Here is a 24,940-nt window from a genome sequence, read left to right as displayed (position 1 = left end):
CAGCGAGTGCGAGGGTAGGGAGAGGAGGTCAAAGACTCAAGAATGAAGGACTGAAGTTGAACCTGAGGAAAGGGGGTGGGGTGAAGGTGTTCTAGTTTTTCTCTTTGTTTCTCACCATCCTACTCTCTTTTAATTGACAATAAATTAATTTCCCCCAAGTTGAGTTTGTTTTGCCCGTGACAGTAACTGGTAAGCAAACGCCCTGTCTTTACCCTCAACCCACAGGCTTTTCTACCTTATTTTCTCCCCATCATGTTAAGGAAGGGGAGCGAGAGTGCAGCTGGGTGGATATCTGACAGCCAGCCAAGGTCAACCCACCACAGACAGTTACAGTCCAAGCCCCAACTGACTGGGGCTTCTGACAACTTGTACTTGAAGGTGCTGGTGTTTGCTACTGTTAGTAAGGCTCAGCAAGAGCATAATGAGGTTGTAGATCAGCATGAAAAAGTTTATTTTGACCAGCTATTTTTGGCACAATATATTTAAGTGTAGAAATACTTACATAAATATTATATTATTTAAGTAAATAATATTAATTTAAAGCTTTGAAGTCATCCCATAATCCATAACTATCAGGTTAATCTCCTCTTTAATGTTTAATACATAAGTATACAAGCTGCATGACTACATAGCATGATGATGAAAACTCAGAGATTAGTTCCAGGGCAGGAAAGAAGGCAAGATCTACACTTGCATCAGAATTGGCAGTATTTCCCAGCAACATTTCCCAGCAACAGATGTGTAATGTTTAAGCCACGGACAGCACCGTATGATCTGCATCTTTCACCTTAATTCCTACACCCCAAGAAGCCCTTCATCTCCTATTCTATTAAAGTTTGCAATACTATCCCTCTCCTTTGAAAGTCTGGTTTTTAATAATTTTAATATCCTTACTAGGAATCAGTCATTAAATGAATTAAGAAAACCAGTTACCGTCCCTATTACTACTCTGGAGTTTTAAAGGCCTAATATTTGGAAACTAATCTAGGACATTTTGAAAATCATTACATTAGAGCAAAAGATGTAAGCCTTGGCCTTTTACTGTATAGAAGATGCAAAAAAGATACATCGCTCTTTTGGTAAAGGTTTATTTTTTGATAATATAAATAACAAATTTTCACGGTTTTGCTTTTATTGTTTTCCTTTAAGAGGTTTTATTACAAAAATAAAGAAATAACTTGATAACTTCCAACTTAATAGAACACATTGAAAGATTCTGCACTCTATCCTCACTCCCATTACCTTACAAAAAACATGAAAAGACACCCTTGTGTAACTACGGTAAGTCATAAAAGAGGGCAATTATGATTAAGGTTGAAAGTATGGTCAGTCAGAGACCAATCAGGTTTTAATCATAACCACAAACAGGAAAGAGAAATAGGGGAGAGACTGGGTATCAAACATTCCTTTTTATTTTAATCATTCACTTAAGCTAGGAAATGTAACCTTATAAAGTGGTAGATAACAGATCCTGATCAATATGCTGTGTATCTGATTATTTGTCTCTAACTCAGCCAATATATTTACGCTTTACCTGCCTACTAAAATTCAGATGCTGCAATAGGAATGTGGTTTAATATAACTTACCATTCGCAGATTTTGCGTAGTTCTTGTTTCAACAGCTCTTAGTAACTCTCTAAATCTACCAACTCCTCTCGTCAAGTTCCTGTATATAAACATAGAATTTGACAGTATTCCAACTTGGATGTAGTAACGCCTTAATACATTACTCAATAAAGTTGTTAAAATCCATGCTATAATTTTTTTTTCTTCCTGCATATCATCATCGCTTTTCTGTGAGATAGATATATCTATCTACCTATATATAGAGAGAGAGAGAGATAAATCTACACTCATCTGGGAACCTGACCACTGATTACTATAACAACATTCCCTGCCAATTTATTGAAAAAAGAAACATTTTCATGATCAGTAGATAGTTCAAGAGAAAGCAAGGAAAAGTGTAAGAAGTGACCATCCCAAAGAGGGAAAAAACAAAACTGAAGTTGGTCTCACTACTGCAATGGTTTTCATTTTCAATTACATTAGGCTTCAAAGTATAAACTTTGAAAAAAAAGAAAAAACACTACCATTCCATTTTAGCTGCCTCTTGACACCTTAAAATAGGGAAATAAAAGAAGGAGTAAATCTTGTAATCCTCAGTGAAAGTATTATAAAATTTTAAACTCCTTTTCAGAGAGGAAAGAGCACAAACACAGCAAGGCCCACTGTGTGTCCAGAAGAGGACTGGGAGATCAGTGTTCTGTTCTCAATTCCAGCTAGCTTTTGGTGTCGCTTCTTCATCTGTGCTTCTTCCACTTCTGCTGCCTAAACAGCTTTTGCAAAGAGATTCAAGACCCTCAGAGAGGAGGCATCATTCATACAAACAATTTTAGCAGATCTGAACTTTCCTCTCAAACAATAGATTATTTTGAATGGTCTTAGAGCTTTATCTTTTCCTCATCTCTATATCAGTTATCTCAGCTATCTGGGTTTTTTTATAGCACTTAAAAGCAGCTGAGAATGTTTTATTTTATATTAATACAGTTTGTCTTTGAACTGGTGAAGGACTGGGTTGGCTTTTTGCTGAGCTGAACAATTGAATTCTGCAACCTCAACACAACATAGGACAGTAATTTCACTAATTGAAGTGCAGGTGCAAAACAAAATGATTTGCTCAAAAGTGTGTTTTCTATTAAATCATTGTTGCTCTCATATAGTTGCATTATCTTAAGATGTGATTTTATCTGCAAGTTGCGTAACATTTACCTAACATGGGCTCAAAAGAGAAAAGAAATATTACATATTGTGTAAGCTTTTCTAAGTAAAAGCACTATTGCACTGCACTATAAAACTGATGTTGAAATTGCCTTCCTTACTCTGATGTCTTTATTTACAAATATATTTAAAATACTGATCTTCTGAATTGTAACTTTGTACAAATTAAAAAAAAGCCAGCACTTTTACACAGATGCTTTTTTAAATTTGGTTGAAGAATTCCTGAAACCAGAGTGTTTGATGCAAGAGATCTTGCCATAGAACTGTAGAATTCTTATCACTTTACCTAGAGACCTACTCATTTATTTCTCTCTTCAGATTACATGACAGAGGTCATCTCTGTTCTTTTTTATATAATAAAGGATTATCAGTGTATTTCAGAAACTTTAGTCTCCAGCACAGACAGACATCTTTCACTAGCACAAGTTCACCTTCTAAAAAATACTTTTATATAAAGCTCATTTAAAAAGAACTAGCATGCTCATTTAAAAAGAACTAGCATTTCCAAATAACAAAACCTGTATGAACAGGTTGAAAGTGATGTCAAAGTAAGCCACCAGTTGGTTGAAAAGAAATAATCACCAGTCACACAAGAAATAATGATTGTTGGTAAAAAGTCCACATTACAGCAGAGCTTGACCATAGAGTGACCAGTTACTACACATTAAAGAAAACTGATCTTTGTATACATCTAACATGGAAACAACTGCATGAAAGATTATATTTATTTATGTATTTCAAACTGGCAGACCTCTTAATAGGTAATGAATAACTTCATATACTAATGAAGTAAGTACAGAAAGTCAGTAGGCCAAATTTTAACAAAATCTCTGAACTCAATGGAAGCTGGATATGTTCAGCACCTTTCAAAAGCCAAAATACATACTACTCAGTAATACCACATGCCAAATATTTTTGAGAGCCAAAACCAGACCACTGGAATCCCAGCTTTAAGTCCTCCGCTCTAAGTGCATACCTCCCATGAATGGAGCTTTCTCTCAAGGACTGTATTGCAAAGTCACAGATGTGTCCCCATAACAAGATTTTAAAAACCAGACTTGCCAAAAAAACTGAAACGTTCCCTTCAAAATTGTCAAAAAAGAGCAAGACCAAGAACTTGTCAACTTGAAACACTAATTTCCCAGTACAGATGAAGCATATACTACATAGCAGAACTTCAAATCACACTAATTTAAATCTTTATGAAATTTTAGGAATTAGCATTTTTTTCCCCATATGAAGTTTATGTCTTTTGATGTGTTACAAGAAGAAAAAAAAATACTGTATGAAAAAGTATGCAACTTTTAAAAGTCCTTAAGAACTTCATGACAGGTTGTTATTAGTTACCTATTACATTTTTGTAAGCATCTGCAATGGACTGAAACTTGTGACTGAAGTTCTACTGTATCATGGAAAAAGCAGTAAGATTCTACAAGAAAAAAAATCCAACTTAAAATGCAGAATTAGTTTTTGCTTCATAAAGCATTTAACACTGATCCACTGCACAAGTGAACACAAACACACCACTGATTTGTCAAGCGTCTTCTACACAAAGAATACTAAAAAAAAAAGTACACTTCAAAACTACAATCTAAATCACCCAAAAATTGAGTTAAATGCTTTGAGAGACAAGTAATGAAGCAAAATATACCATGAACAATATGGTAGATCTCCACACTGCACTGCTTTTAGCAAAGTACATTTCCTGTATTTGTTAACAGTTTGTAATAATGGGGAGAAGAGGGTGATGGCTATTCTGGCACATACTTTTCCTGCCTAGCCTAGGAAGCACAGAACTTTTACCTGCTTTTCACTGTGATGTGCCTTCATGTTAGCAGTTCCGCCCATGCTTATTGAATGCCAGAGCAAAAGGGCAGGTTAACTTAGAAAACAACATCCCACAGTGTCTGTAAACGACTTTGAGATCCCTTCCGTTCTTGAGACAAGGAATTTTAAGGTACGCTAACATGCACTCAGAGCTGACATATTTTCAGTAACTTCAGACAAGACAAAGACAGCCCACAGACAGACACTGCTAGTTAACGTACATGTGTGTTTACATGACTGCCTCCCATCAGATTGTGCTCGAGTCAAGCCTTTTGAATTGCATCTTTCTGGTTTTTAAAGACTAATTAAAATGTTTGCTGCTTTAAATCCTCAAGAAAAAAAAAACAACCAACCTACTTTGACTCTTTAAGTAGCACTATACCATTTAAAGACTGAGAACCAGGACTTGATGGTACCATCTACTATTAAAAGTCTATACGGATTGATGCCCTTAGGGCTAATTTGCATCTTTGTGTCTACATATTTGCACCCTAAACCCCAACAATTTATGTTAGAACCTAATTAATTATTCTGATGCAAGGTCAACTTTTATGCTCCTTTGAAAACTTCAGGCAGCATTTCTGTTTAGAATAATGAAAATATTTTAACTGCTTCTACGCAAAGATGCTCACTCCTAAACAGAGAGAGGTATCGATAACTGTAAATATGATACAAGGAAAGTGCAGGAAGAAAATTAAGGGGCAGTAAGGACAAACTTCCAATGCAGAACCAGAAGACCCGAGTACAAGCATTCAGGCCAGCAGTAACAAACTTCTGGCACAAATATAATTGTCACCATCACCACCAAGAAGTCTCTTGGTTTTAAAAAGCAGGTTTGGCATCAGGCACCATAGTGCTTTGGCATTAGTAGTCCAGATAAACCTCACACCCCAGACAAACACTTCTTATCTTTGTGTTTTAAAACACACGGGGGGGGGGGGGGGGAAGTACAAAAGAATGAAAGAAACTGCTCAATGAGAAGCAGTATATATTTGAAAGGTGTTATGATAAAAAAACCCAAACACTATAAAATCTTTCTCATGGTGAAAATAACTATCATCCAGGTACAACAACTAACTGTCCTTTAGAGAAAAATCAGTATTAACAGATAAGAACTCAGAAGACTTAATTAGATGTAGGTTACTGCAGCTCACATTCAGGTGATATATCTCATGAATATTGTCCACAAAACACCTAAACCCCAAGGTTTATCAGAATTTGAACCTCTATCTTTGGTGACACGCACAACAACTGGCCAAGGCCCTGAACAAGCTGCTCTACACTGGCCTTGTTTTGAGCAGGGGTTTGGCCCAGATGACCCCTCAAGAGTCCCTTTCAACCTGTGTGATCCTACGAATCCCTATCGTACAAGCTGCAAGGGAAGGGACAAAAAGAAGAAAAAAAACCTTCTGGCACAGCCATGCCTTGTGATACCTGGCATGTGAAGCAGTGTTCTTCAGAACAATATCAAAACCAGAGAAGGAAATAAAAACAAGAGCATTAAATACAGCAGTAAAGCAAGCATTCTGGGGGGAGCACAGGAAGTACACTAAATAGTCCCTCCCCAATTTAAGGATCCAATACCATTTTGTTTGCTGCCCATCACAACACAACACAAAACCAAATCCTTGAATTTGATGCTTGCAAACACAAGCAAAAGCCACAGTCAGCAAGACTTGTAGTACATGGGCTAAAGAACTCTCAAGTATCTTCTCAGAAAAAGTAAGCGAGAGTCAGAGTTACAACTGCAAATTATTAAAATTATAAAAATTCAACATCAACTCAGATACTAACAACATTATTCTTTCAGTGTGCTTTGTATTACTAATTATTACAAAAGTTATTTGAGATTATTTTGAATAAAAGTGATTCCTTCATGTTTATATCCACCTTAGTCCTCCATGTAAAACTGCCAGATTTTCTATCTGTAACAATGGAATCTTATTTTAAACTCTTGAAGTTAAGACACAATTCTGAGCAACAAACACAAAACAAGGAATGAAAGAGAAAGCATTCTTCGCAGATGATTTTATCTGAATATCTGAGGGAATAATAATTTCCCCTTGCATTCAAAGGTATTCTGTTTTTTTCAATGGAAACTAACAGTAAGAACAGTATCGTAAGTAAGGATGAGGAAAGCATCTGATATGACAGATATTAAAGTATCCTTTGAACACTCATTTTTGTTAGCAATCACAAAACAGTGAATTTTGTCTCTATCTTGAATATATTCTGCCTTAGTTTCCTAACATGAAAGCAGTTATCTCCAGGACACAGTTGTTTTGAAAACTGCAACAGAAGTAACTTTGTTTACTTTCCAATACAGCAGTGGTATCTCACACATAAAGAATGCGATACTTTGTAGGATTTCAATGTTTTTGAATTTCATTGTACTTTCTATTCTTTACTTAATGACCAATTTGTTTTGAGGCTGATGTAGGGTATGCAACAAGAAGTCAACAGATTCAGAGTGATGGGTAGCTAGCACTGTATTCTAATACAGCATACAGCTAGTCATACAGTGTCTTGATGTGCATTTATGTCAAGCATTTACATAGATCCTTATCTTACAGATTTCATCACTGTAAAATCTCCAGCTGTGAGCACTGTATATATGTGCAACAGAAGCACTTATGGATTAGCTTCCAACCAGTCTCCCTCACTTACCAACATGAGAGCTATATTCCTATGCTATCCCTATTTATGTTATGGTGGAAAAAGAAAAATAGATAAAAGAAACAACTTCTACATAGACAAGTCCTATACATGACTAACTCTAAGGAGTTGGGTTTTTTGTTGTGTTTGTCAAACATTTTGTAAGCCAATAAAAATCAATTACATGCAGAAAAACTGGTTGAGGTTTTTTTTTTTATTTTTGGGGGGTTAAATTTCTATCGAGAAAAAGCCAGTCTCTGAGATACAACTTCATGGAGAAGACTGGGAGGGTCTTGCTTCCAGCACAGGTAATCCCATCGTAAGGCATACAGATCTTGTCCAGGTTCCTCAGGCTTTGATTCAGCATGTGAACCACGATGGAGATTAGACCAAATTGCAGTCTAGATCCTGGGCTCTGACAGAGCAATATCCTTGGAGAGGGTGTGAAATATAGAAGCCACAAAAAAAGACCTCTGAAAGCTAGCTAAGTCTGGTTTTCACATGACAGCCACCTGATTTTAGACTTTAACCAGAAAGCTCTTTTGCTTTAAGAGCATACACTTCCAGTGTATTTCTGAAAACTATTACCTCAAAAATAAAAACCATTTACAACCTAAGTTTGTCTTGTTTATCTCATAACATTAATAAAAAGCAAATACTAAGTAGAAGAATTACTGGTACATAAACCGCTCTCCTACCCCTTTCAGAGGCATTTTACTGGAAAATAGCTATGTTAAAGCACTCATGTCAAAGCTCCTGTGCTCGTAGCTTTTCTTGGAACATCAGGACTTTGAACTCCTCCAATCTGAAATTACAAAGCAACTACTAAACTAAATAGAAGTTGCATAATCAGCCTGAAAGACATTTAAAGTTACATATTTCAGAATGTTTTTTAAAAAGCACATAAACCCTACTTTAAGTTTTAGAACACCTTCCTCAACTTTTGTTACTCATTTCCCAGCTGAAACGTTCCTCTGCTCCCAAGTGAAAAAAGGGTATGTACTTTGATTCTTCACTAAATTCTGTACACTTTGGAAGAAAACATTAATTTCAGATTTGTTTGTTAATGGAGCACTAAAATAAGATTCTTCCACTCAGGCTATTGCCACCTTTTTTTTTTTTTTTTTTTTTTTAAAGATAATTGCTTTTCCATTTATTTTCAAAATGCCAGCACTTAGTAGTCAGGCTAAAGTTAGGTTTCAAACACTTTCTAGTTTTTCAGTCAAGATAATGCATACCTGAAAGATAAATCACTTAATCCTCTAGAAAAACTTGATTTCTTGGCTTAAAAGAAAAACTCTGCACAGTTAGTGAACATAGGGAAAATTTCAAATGGATCAACCAGCTTTCTGGGTAGGCAGCAATACTCCCTACATTACTGCTAAAATTATACTCTTCCAGCTAGTATAAAAGTTATCTTATTTTCTTTTCTAACATGCACAAAAATGACGCTTCCACTTCTAGTGGAAGAAGTGTAATTAAAAGCAGTGATTAGCCAACCGACCCCTAGATATGCAACAACAACAAAAACCCACTCCATAGCAAAAGGACTTCAGACAAATTCAGTTCTCCAGCAGATTTTGAGAGATGTTTATTCATACTTATTGGAGTGGAACTGAAGACTAAAAAAAACAGCAAAAAATCCATAAACATCTACTCAGATCTTTAAGCATGCTCTAATGCACAAATTACTATAGCCACTATGCTGGTAACGGGATAACATTTGAACTGACGCAAGCCAGGTTATAGTTTGGTGATAGGAACTTTAATTTCAGATTCAACTCTTCTGAGTGTCAACCTTACTTCATGAACATACACAAATAAGAGATTCCACTGCATTACTATATGAATAACAGATTTAGTCTGCCTGTAAAAATAGACAGGCACACTTTTACTCTTCTCCTTCTCCCCCATCACTCACAAGCAGTTAAACTATGGTGATTCCCTGCCTCCTCCACAGGATTGAAGCCCTTTTAACATCTACAGGTTCAATTGCAAAAAAAGTTTATTTTGAATAAAGATTTCCATTTCTAAATTGCCTATATTAAAGATATCAACATTTCCTCTCCTTGAAAATGTTCATATAGTTTTTACAATTTTAGATAAAGTTCAAACTTGAAGTATCTTGCGAAGCTTCATAGAAATTAGATTCAAGATCTTTCTATTAACCTAACATCAGGAGAGGTGACAAATTTAAAAACCAAGCAAAGCATCCTTAAAATAAGTGTATTAAAAAGCATGCTATAAATTTGTCCCTGTTAGAAAAGTATACATTTTATACATTTAAAGTTTTGTTAAGTTCTAGTAAACCCAAGTTAAAAACTAATTAAAAAAAAGTGACCCATAAAAGCAGCAACATAACTAGCAGCCTGGGACAATGACCATATTAGGAAATCTTGAGAGAATTGGGATTGGCTCTAAATGAAGAAAGGAAACTAAAGGATATAATGGCAGGAATATGTAAAATAATGATTGGCACAGAGCCATTTTTCCTAACACCTTGTTTCCTCTCATACCACAAAAAAAAAAAAAAAAAGTAGCATTGGCCAATGAAATTGGAAGAAGTTTAAAGTTAAATATATAATGTGTAATTAGCTTGTAAACTGCAAGTGACCATTGTACTAAAGACTGCAGAAAAAATTATATGCTTATGTAGGAGCTAACAAGAACACCACCAGCTTCACTGTGAAGGATTAAAGGGTACATGGAATACAATCAACCTTTCAAAGCACACACCAGACCAACTGATACAGTCTAGGAAAAATACTCCTCTGGGCTGGATGTTCCTTAATAATCCACTGCACGACTTTTTTGTGCCATTTTCTTTTTTTCTTAATTAATCTTGATCTGCTATATCTATTACTGATTGCTTTTACACACAACATGTCAGATTAAATGGACCACTTCCATTCCTGGCCTTCAATCAAAATTCTTCAAAATGTGGAATTTTTAGCTTATTCCTAACCATGATTGCCACTGGGATTCTTTCAATAAGTATATTTTATTTATCTTTTGTGCAGCCATGAAAACAGAAGTTTTATTTTTAGCTCTGGTAAATGAAAAATATTAACTTTCAGAACATTCCATTCCTCCTGCAATTAAATGATGAAAACAGAACTAAAAAGTAACTCTCAGATCATGTGTTATTGCAGCAGTACTTCATTACTTTAAGAATGAGATTTCAGAAGCTTAGTGATCATTTCCATGCTGAAGTCCCTGAACAGTTTGAAAACTTGGATAGCCTTTTGTCACCCTACCATCAGTACATTAAAATCTCGAACTCTTTACAGACACTGCACGATTTCCCTTTATCTTCTGTTTATGTATTTGTAAGAATAAGAAATATTTTTGGTACAAAACAGTAGTCCTACCAATAGTTCCAATATTTCAATGAAACCACATTTTCCTAGTGAAATAAGAAGCCCTGCAAATAAATTCTTAAACTATGTGATTTCAACAACAAATGTCAGAAATGTACTTAAAAACCATTTGTGCCAAGTTTTGAAGCTCTTATAAATGGCGAGTTGTATTCCTTTTTTTATTTTCTGTGATATCTGAATTTATTTTTAGACTTTTAAGGGAAGCCTTATTTAAAATAAATTATAAAGGATCTCCCATGCAGAATCTAGAAGGATCTATAAAGCAGATACAATGGAGATTGTATACTTGTATACATACTGTTGATCTTCATGCACATTTATCCTGCAGCATAATGTTAAAATAAGTGATAACTGAAGAGGTTTGGAAAAAAATTACAAAATCAAAATTATAAAAATCAAGAGTTTCAATATGTTGTCAATCACTTTCTAACAGTGTCTAGTAATAAAGTAAAAGAAATTTCAAATAGTTCAAGTTTAAGGTATTTTAAGTTCTCAATTTAGAAAGTAAAAATAGAAAATGCTTTCTGTTTAATATACTTTGATTAAACAATTTTACAATATGTAAATAAATACAATATGGGCAGCCTTACTATTTCAATCAAAATGTTACTACTTTATTAAAGTCCTCATGATTACACAATCTACAATTGCTAAAAATGATGATGCCAAGTTAGATCACAAATACAAAACCTAAACAAAAAACAAATACAAAAAAAGGAGAATCAAATCTTACCCATTCTTGAAATATAAAACATGTGCTCTTTGAAGCCCTGTTTCCAGGAAAAAACCAAGTTCTTGTTCATGTGCAGTGGGCCCTGGTTTAGGGCTTCTGTTTTGTAAATTGGCATTAATTACCTAAGAAAACAAAAGAAGAAGTAAAAAAATTTATTTAGGAAAAAAAAAAAAATAATCAAGTTTTGTGGACTTTTACACAGAAGCTAATACTTAATGTTGGAGAAATCTTTTTCATTTGCAGGCAGTGGCTAGTAGAATATTTCTATCCTTACCTCCACTCCCACCTAAATATAAATCTTTTTGCTTTTGGCTTTATCCTTAAAGGCAATTTCTTCAGGAAGCAGAAATGCCACTCAGAATAATTTTATAAAACTTTTTCAGAAAGTTCTGTGAAGAATGGCATACAAAAGAGAAGTATATGAAAAAGCATATTTGTAACCTTATTCAGTAGCAGGAGGTGATAGTATTCAAAATCTAAAACCCTGTCAGGTTAGGAAAGACTGCTGCAGAAAGCAATAAGAAGATTAAAAGTGATCTCCAGAGTGGTTTCCAAAAAACAATTTAAAAATAACTTAATTTGTATTACATCAACATTAAAAATGCTCTCTCAAAATGGAGAGCTAACAGCTTTCATTTGCCTTCATTTTCACTGCACATAGTCCACCAGCCACTAAAAGATAATAACAAAAACCCCAAAGCAAAAAACCCTCAGAAAATAAAAACGTGTATTTATTTAAAAAACAGTGTGAATTACTTTTCTTTCCCCCATCACATCAAAGTTTTTTTTCCCCTTCCTTTTGCTTGTGTGACCCTAACTGTATCTAATAACCCCTTCAATGCCAACTGTCAAATGACAGGCCTGAAGCTTGCAAGCAATAGGTCTGAAAAAGAGGGTCAGTGATATTGCTCGCTTGCTTCATTCTAATAGTATTCACAAGCCAAAGAATAGAGCCCCAAGTGTATTGTATTTTGTCCAGACATATCTCAAAGTCTAAATAAAATGCAGTAGTGTGTAAATCCTAGAAACAAAGGGTGCCACAGATTTTCTTTTCTTTAAAAAAAAGTATTTATAACACTTGAAGGGTTTCTGCTAAGTGGTAAGAAACCGAAAACAAGGTTAATGGTGTAAATGAAAACAGGAGGAGGAAATAAAAGAGCCTATGGATCCCTTTAAATTCAGATAAAGCCTGAAGCTTTTAAATCATGAAGTGTTACACTCTTTACAAACAAAGAGCCTAACGTTAACTTTCTGTAATTCATACTCCATAACTTATAAAACCGTGGGAAAAAGAGAAAACAGTAACTTGCCTAATAATCTGCAGAGCTGTTTGTAGGTTATATTTTGTCTAACGTTAAGAAGCTCAGTCAGATGTATCATCTTTCATCAATAAAAACCAGGTCTTCTACATATCTAGTACCTTGGATTTTAACAGTAATTGTAGTTTCATCTATACAGTGAGCAATATATTAATGAGATAAAATGACAAATGGGCTATCAAGTCCAAGAACATTGTCCTGATCCAATTTATAGAACTATTAAGATTTATCTGAATTTCATCTATATTTTAAAATACTCTGTTTATCTGGCTATCATATCTGATGATTTTTTTCACTGTCCCAGGATTGTACTTATTAGTTGAAGCAAACACACCTTCAGTTACTATTCTGGACATCCCACTGATACGTCAAGTGTCTTGCTGATGGGTACAATGTTATTTAAGAATTTTACCTTCAAGTAGTTTTATAAAGAGGATTTAAGAGCAGTTAAGTTATTGGCTCCAAATAAATATCAACAAGATCAATTTTCAATCTTCATAGCTTCATTTTGAATTTAATTCTTTTTAAGAATTACGTGAAAAGCTAGTAAGTATATACATACAATGTACATATTCCAACACATGTGTTTGAAAGACACCACAAACCCATGTTCATAAATGAACCACCATAGGGTAACAAGAGGCCACAGATCAGCGTCTTGAATATACGCAGTAGTTCAGAGGAGCTCTGTCCCTTTTTAGACTACTAGCACTATATTCGAAGAGATCAGAATGAAAGAACAGTCAGAAGGACAGCTAGCAGACATACATTAAGGCACGCTAATTTATTGTCCAACTGTAAGTGTGCATTGAAGTCCTAAGAAAATAAATATTAGACAACTTTTAGTTGAGTTACCAAAATGGTAACACTGCATCAATGAAAGATGAACCATGCAATTCTTCAATAAGCAAATCATCCCAGCTTACCCTTTCTATCTCCTGAAGGTACAGGAGAGCAATATCCCCAGCCTTCTCGTAGCACGTAACAATTTCTTGTTCACGGTCCACATGGAGGTTGCTAGCTGAAGAAGAAATTGGCAACTTCTCAAGACAGAGACCTAGGGGGTTGGGGGCGGGGAGTGAGGAAATCAAATGAAGCATTAAAAACTAGTGTCATATAATATTATACCTAAAAAACAGTCCAGGCTAAGCCCCTTTGATCAGGAGAAAAAAAAAAAAGAAAAAAAATTTTTAATTACCAAAAACTTACAAAGGTATGATCCTCTGATACAGACACTAATAGATATATAAATAAGAGCGACTTCTCCTTAATAATTATAAAACCAGAAGGAGCAGTTTTTTCTAAAGCAATTTTGATTTAAAAGACATTATGACAGTCTACCACAAAAGTGCCTAGTGTCTTTCTAGACCAGTTCTAAATTACTGAATACATCTTCACTTCTCCAGAGTGCTCACAGAAGCCAAGGCAGGGTGAAGAAAGGCACCCAAGGTAATACTAAACTTAGTAGCTATGCAAGGCAGAAGCACCTACAAAAACAAATATATTTTTTAAAAAATAAGGGTTTAGGAAGTTTAACTTTTGTATTTAAATTTAGTAAGTGATAGCTCACTTTCATCAAGGCACAGAAGTCTTTTCCTTTCAGGATTTATGCAACAAATACATTATCTGGTGCTCTGAAGGAAAAAAAAAAAAAAAAAAAAAAAAGGTCTTTGCTTGTCTAAAATAAAAACCCAACAACTCTTACTAATCAATGCTATCTCCTACACAAGCCACACCTATTATGGTTATTTTCTAGAAAATTAGAGAAAACTGCTGGAAAAGACCTAGAGAATACTAATCCGTTTATCTGACCAAGGAATCAACCAACCCCAGACACTTCTCTAACCTGTTCTTAAAAGCCTCTGACAATAGGGATGCCTTGGCCTTCCTATGCAAATTATTACAGAGCTCAACTATTCTCACAATTAGTATTTTTTCCTAACGTCTAGATCTCCCTCCCTAGATTAATTACTCCTAGTCTTCTTCACTGAGAGATTATTCCTTTCTTTACAAAAGATTTTTTTCAATGTTTATCTAGAGAGAGAGAAAGACATGCTTGCAACAAAAATGTCAATTCTCACTCATTACACTTTTCATGCTTCCTTGACAGCTAATCATTTTTATCTCCTCCGGACACTTTCCAGGTATTTACCTCTATCTTGACTCCCTGTGCCAAAACTGGATACATGGCTCCACTTGAGGCCTCAATAGCACTGAGCACGTAAGATTAAAGACTTCCTGTTTTTGATGGAGGATACATTAAAAAAATAAAATACAAATCGACAGAACTTTAGTGCCTTCCCTTACATATTAGTAAAACATTGTCTTCTGTTTATGATCTGCAACAGATCATATTCTGCAAGCCTACTGCTTCATCTGTTAACCTATCTTATATTTATTTGATTAATTATTTGTATTAGAAGTATAGCACTTTCCACATGTTCCTAAGAGATTATTTCAGGTCATTCTTCCCGCTTGTCAGCAGTAAGCGCTGATCCTAAAGTGCCTTCAACTGCTCCCACATTAATATAATTCACAATTTAAATGACCATATTCTCAATTCATCATCCAAGGTTTTGAGAGTCCATTGCTGGAGAAACTAAAAACAAAAACAACAACAAAACACATAGTTATATATTGGGCAGATGTCTGCAGAATGCCAGATAGTACAAAACCCCAGTTTAGAGAATAGTTTATCAAAGGATTTCTGTCCATCAATACTGTAAGGTGGGAACAGTATGTTTCACTGGAATTACAATAGTTTTCTTACTAAAACAACTTGGGAAGACACAGCCATGGAATCTGGAGTTTGTTTATTGATAAACTCAAAACTATGCAGTATTTGTGATCTCCAGATTCTTTTAAACTGGAACTTCAAGCTTCAATATCTCCCTGTAGAAGTATAACTTATCTGTATAAAAAACCACTAAGCCATATTTCTGGCTTGAGAGGATGCCTTAAGTCTGTATCAGAGTTTGTTGGCCACCTTGACCCTCCAATCCCCCCTGCTACTAGTAAAAACAATGTATATCCTACAGCTTTATTTGCTAGCTATACATCCAGTTAAGACAAAATCCTGACTTCAGTACTAACTGCTCTGCTAAAGACAAAATAAATTTCAATATATTTTTCAAAAACCTACATAACATTCCCGAAACACAGCAAACAAACAAGTAGTCTGCCTCTTAAAAACCTGCCAAACCTGAGTACAACAGACACTGGACTTTTCTGGCATGTTATGGTTTTCACCTAACATATCTCTAAAAATTAACTATATTTGAAAATAATCTAGAGTAGCCTACGCCAATCCACTTTCTTTCAATTTTTCAATCAAATAGCAAATATCTGAGATGGGTTTTTTTGCTAACTGTAAGTCATAGACCCAAAAGCAGCAAGATTAAACTATAGAAAAAGGTCAGTTGTCCTGCTACTGCAGTAGGCTTGAACGGACCCTCTGATAAGAAGATCTAAATGTAAGGTTGATACTGAATAGAAAGTTTACAGTATCCTACACAACCTTCAAACTCAGACTTAGAGGTGACCATAAAATACAATAAATGAGCTGCAACAAAAATGTCAAATAACTGAAAGCACCAGATAGTTGGTAAGCAGATCACTCCTCTCCATCCCTTCTCTCCCATGACATGAACGGCCAGTACCCCACAGTAATCCTCCACTACATGAAACATATTAATCAATGGGCTATTTGTAGATTTGACTTGGATTTGTTATTTCTATTTTTATACTTTATGGCCACAACTATAATTTTTTTAATCTGAAAAACTCACTAGAAGAACATTCTCTCATTTTAGCTGAGAATTTTCTTTAAGATATGAAAGCACCTCACTGCTCTGCCAGAAACTTTAAGTAATGCAGAAGGGAAGTACAAAAGTATATAATGCTATTTCTTAGAGTAACTTCACTATCCAACTAGTATTCATTGTATTTTTCCTGGTATGTTTATTACAACCTGGGAAAGTATGTATATTTTAAGCATGCAATGCTTCGGAGCAGGAAGTTCATTTGGAGAACTATCCTGAAATGACCACTTAACAGGATGGTTTGGACACTTCATTTGTTTTGATGACACAGGAATAATTACAATTCAATACTGTATTAAAAATGAAACTATACCAACTAGAAGAAAAATCCTGAATAAATTATGATTTCTGTAACAGGTTAGAGTCCCTCCAGACTATTCATTTAATTTTTTTCTTAAATAAAGATGAAATTTAAGAAATTATGTATTAAAGTACATAAAAGTATCATTTAATTTTAAATAGACATAAATAGCAACATAGCAATAACAACCACATAATATACTGCCCACTTCTTCATAAGAATACTAAGAGATGATAAAAATGTAATTAAAATAGGGATTATTACATTAGGCCTCAAAAAAGAACAAGCAAGTGGTAACATACAGAATTGAGAAACACATGAATTTCAAAAAAATACATATCATCCTAAATTATCTGGTGAAGACTTTTGCATATATTCAGACAAGTCAGTTCTCCCCTTTGTGCTTGTTCCCATACCTGCCAGGCAGGTATCTCTGGTATCCTCTCTCGAAAGGGCAGGCAGGAATTTCTTCAACTGTTTATAAACTGCTTTGAGATATTCAGAAAAGAGGTGGCTGTTACTACTACAAAATATTACTGCATTTGTTGTATAGGTCATAGCTATTGGTTTATTTTGTTTTATTCTACATTCAAGAATATCATGTCAATTGGTATCACAAGTTGACTTTGATATTCCTGGCTTTTAAGTTCAAGACCTTCCAGTCAAAATCACCTACAAGTAAGCACTTCCAATGAACTGGGTCAGTTTTATTTTGGGAAGACACTTATCTCATACATATCTAGTCCTGATACCAAGCAAGATGACTCCTGAGGGAAAAGTGAGAAGCAGTGAAATGAATACGAGTCTGTACTAGTTAAGCTTACATGTTTTGCAAAGTAACTCTAAAATTACATGATAACTTGCAAAGGTTTTCTTTAAATCTTCAAAAACTTTATAAATAATCCATATGTTGTAAAAGATTCAGAAAGCAAACAGTAGATAGTTTTATCACTTATTCCAAGGGGCATTCTTGAGTCTATGGTCTCAAATCAGTGGCCAAGGTTATGCCAAGTAAACTATTTCATTTTTTACAAATACAAGAGCAGACCAGCCCTACCACCACATACGCACATGCTGACCACAACCCAAAAAAGAGAACTCCTCAGTAAGAACAAGTAACAAACTAAAAATTTTTAAGAAATCCTGGTGCAAAAGATTTGCTTATTTTTAGATGACCAACCGTTTTGATGTTAAGGACAATGACAGTAATTACTTTTCATTTACAAACCACTTAAAAAAAAAAAAAAAGCAAACTTGTAAGTTCTGTAGAAAAGGTCATTAACTAACAATCCCATTTCATTATAGAAAGTAAAATAAAAATTACTGTAAGGTCAAAAGGGAATTCACAGCACAGTTCAGATCTTTACCAAGTACTCTCACCACCCAGACCATTACTAAGACCATTAAAAAAAATCCTAAAACACAAGGCTGACAAAAGCTTATCACATTTACTGCACTGTATATCTGAGGATTTTCCATTATGCCAGTCAGTACCTTGTCTGTATAAATTTTAGAAACCACAAATAATAATGGACCCCATGGTTTATCTACTCTTTTCAGTAGACAAGTAAAAAGACAGAAGAAAAAGAGTGAAAGACTATTTTATACTTAAGTAATTAAACATGCTTTTGCAAAAGAGAAAGAGCTGCATGAATAGATAAAGATTTCTGGATTTGCTTCCTCTTTTCCTTAAACGGACACATAAAATCCAAGTGTGTTTGAGTATACAGCACTTACTCTTCTCTATATGATATGCAAAGCAACACTGCTAAGCGTTCCAAATGCTGTAAACACAAAACCCCCCTTTCATCTCCTTTTAAAGAAACTTCATATTTAGTTTATATATTTAGATCAAACAATTATAGATTATGGCAAACGTTTATTAGTAATTTTAAAAGAAGAACTGAAACAATCTGAGTTACTGCTATCAAGGAACTCCCACAGTTTATTTTTCAGTTTAGGACAAACATTGCTAATCTCATGGAAGAGAAGGACTTGTTTCTAGAAGTCCTCGATCAAAGATTGTGACTTGCTTGAAGAGAATTATTTTAGAAAGCAAAGCATGAATTTTTTTCCTCTTCAATTCCGTACTGGTATTTGTAAATTAATTATTATAAAGGAAAGGAGGAAAAGGAAGATCAGAGAGTAGGGAAATATAAGAAACTACCTCTTACTTTCACAGTTAATGCAGACACACTGTCTTAGTAGAAACTGCCTATTTATTTAGACAATCTAAGGAAACACAAATAATTAATTTCTCAGATTTTTCAAGTACTTTCTATTGCCCATCCCCCCAAACCAAGACACAGGGAAAAAAGTCCCCAACTACTTTCAGGATGCAGGATCTCCTCTATGGCTAGTTTCATACCCAACTGGCTTTCCAGAAAAGGAATTGGGGAGAAGGTCAATACCCTCTTCTCTCAGCATACTTGAATTTAAGGGAAGCTTTTAGCCATGCTTTTAAACACAAACTACTTACAGAGAATTAAATTTCATTCTAGATTACACATGAAGCAACATAAGCACAACTTTCCAGAGTTGAAGACAGCATTTTATCACATATATTCATACTACAATGTCATTTCATTAGTACGGCTTTTCTAATGCCATAGTTATGGTAGTGTTTCTAAGTGTCTTGAAGTTTCCCAAAGTTAAAAACAGAAAAGAAAAAAAAAAAACCAGGAACACTCATCTCTTTTCTGAAGTGAACACTTACTTATTAATCCAAGCAGTCAAAACCATAACAATATTCTGGGATTTCTTGTACTATCGTCTGAGATAACTGTTGTGAAATGATTGGTCACACTTTTCCTCTAAATATAGTGACATTCAAATCTTTGTATTTTCCTAAGAGTACAAAATAGACATTTACAGTATTTTTAAACAGAAGATATCAGTATTTTCACATATGCGTTTGTTTCTTAAGAACCATGTGCCAGCTAAATCTTGCTTTACAGTACAGCCTTTTGACAGACAAGCACCTTCTAGAGGGGCTGAAAAAGTTCAAACTAGAGATAACAGCAGGGAAAAGGACTGATAACTGCTCTAGATCCTGGACTGAGTGAATCTGTCTGATGAACCCTCCCCAAAGCAGAAGAGCTGCACACCAGTATAGGGAGTCGTCATCATGGAAGCTGTGAGCTCAGGAGAAAGGAGATGGTTTAACTACAGAATTGATACTGTTTTGCTGTAAATTGTCAGGATTGCTCCTACAAGCACCTCTGAGGAAAAAACACCAGGCTCCACTGTGACACCAGTTTTTCCTGTGGCATGAGAAAAAAAGCCAGAACCACTAATTTTTAATTTTGGCCCAAGATTTTCTCCCTCTCCTCGCTATGCCAAAGCCAAGATTCTGAATAAATTCTAAAGATTTGGGAGAAGCTAACAACAAGAAAAACACACCACCAAAATGCTCAAGTCCTAAAGAAGTCTATTTTAATAAGAAGCATATTATTTTCATTCAGTATTTGGATTTCAAATACCGGAGCTAAAAGCAGCACTGAGGAAAGCAGGGCAAACTCCTGGGTTCCCCCCAGTCCCTGCTCCACCAGGGCAGAAGTCATAAAAATAGACTAGGGAAAGACAAGCTTTAACAAAGTTTGAAGTATCCTATGGCATAGGCTTCCTAGCCATGGTCTGCAAACTACTTGCTGAAGGGCCGCAATGTTTGCACAACAATGTAGGAGGAGGGAACTTAAGCTGAGTTCTTGACTCATTGCCTAATGAGGCTAGAGAACGCCAGCATAACTACTAAAACAGCTTTCATTTAGCATTCTTCCATGAAGAGCTGCTTGGTGTCTGCTGATACAGGCTAGCATTGCACAAGATCCCATTACAATCCATATAATTAAGGTTAAGTGCAGCATCTTCTGCTAACTGCAAAGTAGCAATTCACATGCACCTGACACTTCCACCGAACCTAATGAGCATTTCCATGTTTCTGTAAATAGAACTAATTAATAGCCAAGCATTTAACTTGGTAAATGCAACATTAAATTTGAATATGGGTCAGCAGCAGTAAAGACAGTCTCACCTTACTTAACATACAACATCTAAATATAAACACAGTTATTTGAACAGGCAATCTGAGACGTAAAACAGCCTGCAGCAATAAGGCTACAATCCTGTAATGTCACACACTAACTTACAGACAACATCCCTCACATACTTAAGAATTTGTTACTGTAATACAATATAGCCATCTTGACAGATACCTGGAGTAGTCTACTAATCTATACACTATAGTAAATATAAATACAACTTCTTTACTAAAATCAAGTTTACAAAGTTGCAGACTTTAAGGAATGTCAGACCTGTAAATTGCTATGTTCATCTATAAGCATTTGTAGAACGATTCACTAATTTGTAATGCCAGGTATTCTAAATTCATTTTTCAATTGTCTTTTGACTTACGCAACAGCATCAGAATCATGTTATCTATGATTTCAATAAGCTTTTTTCTTAGTTAAATATATACTTGTTATTTCAGAGTTACTGACAAGTTGCACCTCCCCAAATTAACACCTCAATATCCCACTGTGCATGCATCTCATCTCTGCATCCATAAGCAACAAAAATTGGTTAGAAACATAGGAGATATTGCCATGAGCAGCATTTGAATAATGTCTGTGTGTGCTTTCCAGTATATTAGCTCATTCATATACTGCTGAAAACTTGCAGAAACTTAATTGTCCTTTTCCCAGAGGCCATATCCCTAGGAGAATATTAGCTTCAGCCATTATTAAAACAGATTCTAAATATATGCTTCTGTATGGTAACACCATATATAGAATTTTTTCTGGTTGGTCTTGTAAGAGAAGGGAGTAGGAAAAGTTGGAGCTAGCTACACAACCCTAACGTGAAAAAGGTCAAAAAAAAAAAAAAGTCAGACACATACAGTCTTTAATTACTTCTTTATGGATTCATAACTTAACTTACAAAGAATTTAAATACGACAAGATTTTCCTGTCTCAGAATTCAGCATTGCCAATTAAACTGATCTAGCGAAGAAAGTAAACAAATGGATACTGAAGAGACAAAATTAACTTATTTTAACAAGGGAACCTGCTCTACTTATCAGAAGGTAGTCATTCCTAAGCAGATACTTAAATATCAAGCATTTAATACAGTCAGAAATGTGCAAAACCCCTCTATATTTTACTTTGAGCCAAGACTTGCCACCACTATCTCAAGTCTGTCCTTCCCTCCTCCTCCCCCTGCCCAGCCTCATTTCTTAGCTTTGCTCTTGCTGCATAAAACAGCTCTAATAAGCAGTACTAATGTCCAAGCTACATCTGTGGCAGAAGAAAAAAAAAAAAAAAAATCTGCTTTCTTCTGTACTGCTTCTTAAAACTTCATATTAAAGGTATGACCCACTCCAGTGATGTACTGTCTTAAGTATTACTACAAAAGAAGGAAAAGCAACAGCTTCAGGGAGCCAGCTGCAGCAACATTCATACACCTGCTTTCAGGCTAACAGTTTGTCACAACAGAGTCACGCAAACCTGCCCATCTCCTCAACAATGTCTTTTATGCCCATTTTTCTTTCCTTCATCACACCCTCTTGAAATAAACTGGCACCTCCAACCATAGACATTTTGCTACAGAAAATTGTTTTATTGCATGTTTCTCCTCTGCTTTCAAGTCAAATGCAATTACAAGCGGGTGGGGGAAAAACTAAGCAACGGCTCCAAATATGCATTCTCATGTTTTTGCAACTGCCAAGTAGCCCATTGAAAAGCTCCATCTTTTCATTTCTATGTTTTATATGACATTTAAAAATGCCCCACTCAATTTTTTCAAGTACATCTTTGAATCTAAGAAAATTCTGTATTTAATATCAAAACTATGACCTTTTTAATACTCTATCCCCACAATACTTTCTATATACGCATACAGAGTCATTACTCAGAAGCACAGCATCAAAATCAGCTCTTTTCTTAAAGTAAGGAAAACACCAGAACTAATCCAGAACAGTATTCTATGGGCGCACGCACACACAGACACACAAAAAAAATCAGTGTAAGGTCAAAAAAGTATGCCTGTCCATGCAGTCAACCACATGAAAGAAGATCGTCCTTCACTCCATTTCTGTTTTTAACTTGTGAATTTGAGGAAATGGTGAAGCCAGGAAAATATCAGAATTACACTACATTCAGTGTACTGTGTGGTTAGCTCCTCGCAACTTTTGCATGAGGGATATCTAAACAGTGGTGAGTCCTGACCTATGCTAATCCAGTTTCTGAGGCTTTGCCTCATGCATATTCACGTGGCTAGTCTATTCTCTGTTGTTCTAATGGACACAGAAGCAGTTAACTTTTCATCAGACCACTCTTGCACCTTCTTCTAGTCAAGAAAAAGCGTAAGACATCACTACTAGCAGTGGCTTTTGTCGCCAAAAGCCAGAAGAAAAACAAAACCAACTTTGTCCTGTTCCTTGAATTTCTTTCCAAAGCATTTTTTTTGCTCACCATTATAAACAACTGTCCTTGAGCTTTTGGGTCTGATAAATACAGCAGTTCCTTTATCACCACACTAACAATTCTGAACATTTTCCCTAGGAGGAGTGACAGACAGGAACCAGCACTGCTCAGGCACTGAGGCCCTGTGATTCCCCCGTACATCACAGGCTGGCAAAGAGCCACATGTAAAGGAAACAGAAAAGATTTCAAAGGTAATTTGATAGAATTTTTCTTAGAATTTTGTTGAAATTTTACAATGTTGCATTTTGACAAATCAATCAAGAAGCTTTCTTTGGAAGATTTGAAGCATTTCACTAAGTAGACATTTCCAAGAAAAGAACAACAATCTTTTAATCTTCCTTGCTGTGTTTGAGAGCCTTTGAATCCTTTGCTTGACTCACTATCATTCTATATTATGCCTCTCACTTATATTCTTCTAAATATGCTTTATATTCTTCTAAATATGCTGTCCTCAGCAAAAGCTATAAGCAGCACAGAGACTTAAAAGCATTCTTTTAAAGATATATATGCATTTAATTCATTTGCATAACAAAAAAAATTGAGGACCTGCTTTGTGAGCACACTGCAGGCAGCAGATGGCTTTAGCTCTTTGGTCTAATGACAGAGTTACTCCAAGTTGAAGACTGCAGGGGTGTGAAGACACTAAAATTCATGTTCTGGACTATTGTAATGAAAACCTTTGTAATGAAGACTATTGTAAAGTAATGAACATTTTGCAGTGAGGTTTACAAACAACCTTGATGGATGATGCATTCAGACACACTCATTTTGAAGATTCTGAAGAAGCAGTAAGAATTCTCCTCTTCTGATTTTTGTCTCCTCTTACTTTCTAACAACATAAATACATACAGACATATATTTATATATGTGCACACACAAAAATACACACACCCTCCCTCCACAGCTGAGCAAGCGTTTGGGGATCTCACTTCCCCTACCATGTTCCAATTCCATTTTCTCTCCCCACAATTGTCACTACTGTTGCTCCCCTTCTTTCTAGCCATCAGATAAAACTAAAAGCAAAATTTAGCTTGAACCTGACCTTGGACCCATTTTTGCACTTCCATTGCATCCATACACACATGCTGAATCTTCCTTTGCTGTGAAGAACAGAAAGACATACTTTGTATGTTCCACAGGCAAGAGTAAGATGGGACATATGGAAAGCAGGTAATTTCTAAGGGCTTGTTGTGAACTGTTAACTCTCTCGGGTTACAGCGTAACATGCTCATTTAAGTGCCCTGTAAGAGCTGTAGAAGAAATATCTCAACTTAAGCATCCCCCTCAATCTAGCACATCTGAGGTTACAGAATGAAACCTCAGAGTGAGAAGGTAAGCACTTGGAGGTGGTCCCACCTTAAATAAGGAAAAAAATTTTAAAGCCATTAAAAATTACCATTAGTTACCTGCCCTATGCCTTTGTCAGAGGCAAATACATCACTATCAGACCACTACACAATAGTATACAAGACTGCAAGTCCACTGGTACTGGATTTGCCCCAAACGGGATTGAAATGGGGCGACTAGAACAGATATCTTTAACTGCCTCTGTGTTGCTGCACTGAACAGTGGAGCCGGGCTGATGCTTGCAAACAGGCAGCACAGACAGTTCCTCATTGCTTAATAACATGGTGCTATGTTCAT

At 35.3% G+C, this 24,940-nt stretch overlaps 1 protein-coding gene across 6 annotated transcripts in view; it reads right to left on the bottom strand.

Moving 5' to 3' along the window:
- Window positions 1-24,940, bottom strand: part of TTC7B (tetratricopeptide repeat domain 7B) — a 142,592-nt gene that overhangs the window by 92,334 nt on the left and 25,318 nt on the right. For 3 of the 6 annotated variants that reach the window (XM_069783646.1, XM_069783648.1, XM_069783651.1), the window contains exons 4-7: window positions 13,619-13,749; window positions 11,374-11,495; window positions 10,939-10,962; window positions 1,588-1,666 (exon numbers count right to left, since the gene is read on the bottom strand). In XM_069783646.1, the coding sequence (XP_069639747.1) occupies window positions 1,588-1,666; window positions 10,939-10,962; window positions 11,374-11,495; window positions 13,619-13,749 (356 nt within the window). The remainder of the gene's footprint in view (window positions 1-1,587; window positions 1,667-10,938; window positions 10,963-11,373; window positions 11,496-13,618; window positions 13,750-24,940) is intronic. The other 3 variants (XM_069783647.1, XM_069783649.1, XM_069783652.1) reach the window with 1 other exon arrangement.

The sequence above is a fragment of the Haliaeetus albicilla genome, chromosome 5 (assembly GCF_947461875.1).
Source record: "Haliaeetus albicilla chromosome 5, bHalAlb1.1, whole genome shotgun sequence".
NCBI classification, from domain to species: Eukaryota; Metazoa; Chordata; class Aves; order Accipitriformes; family Accipitridae; genus Haliaeetus; species Haliaeetus albicilla.
This window is presented reverse-complemented; position numbering and strand designations above follow the sequence as displayed.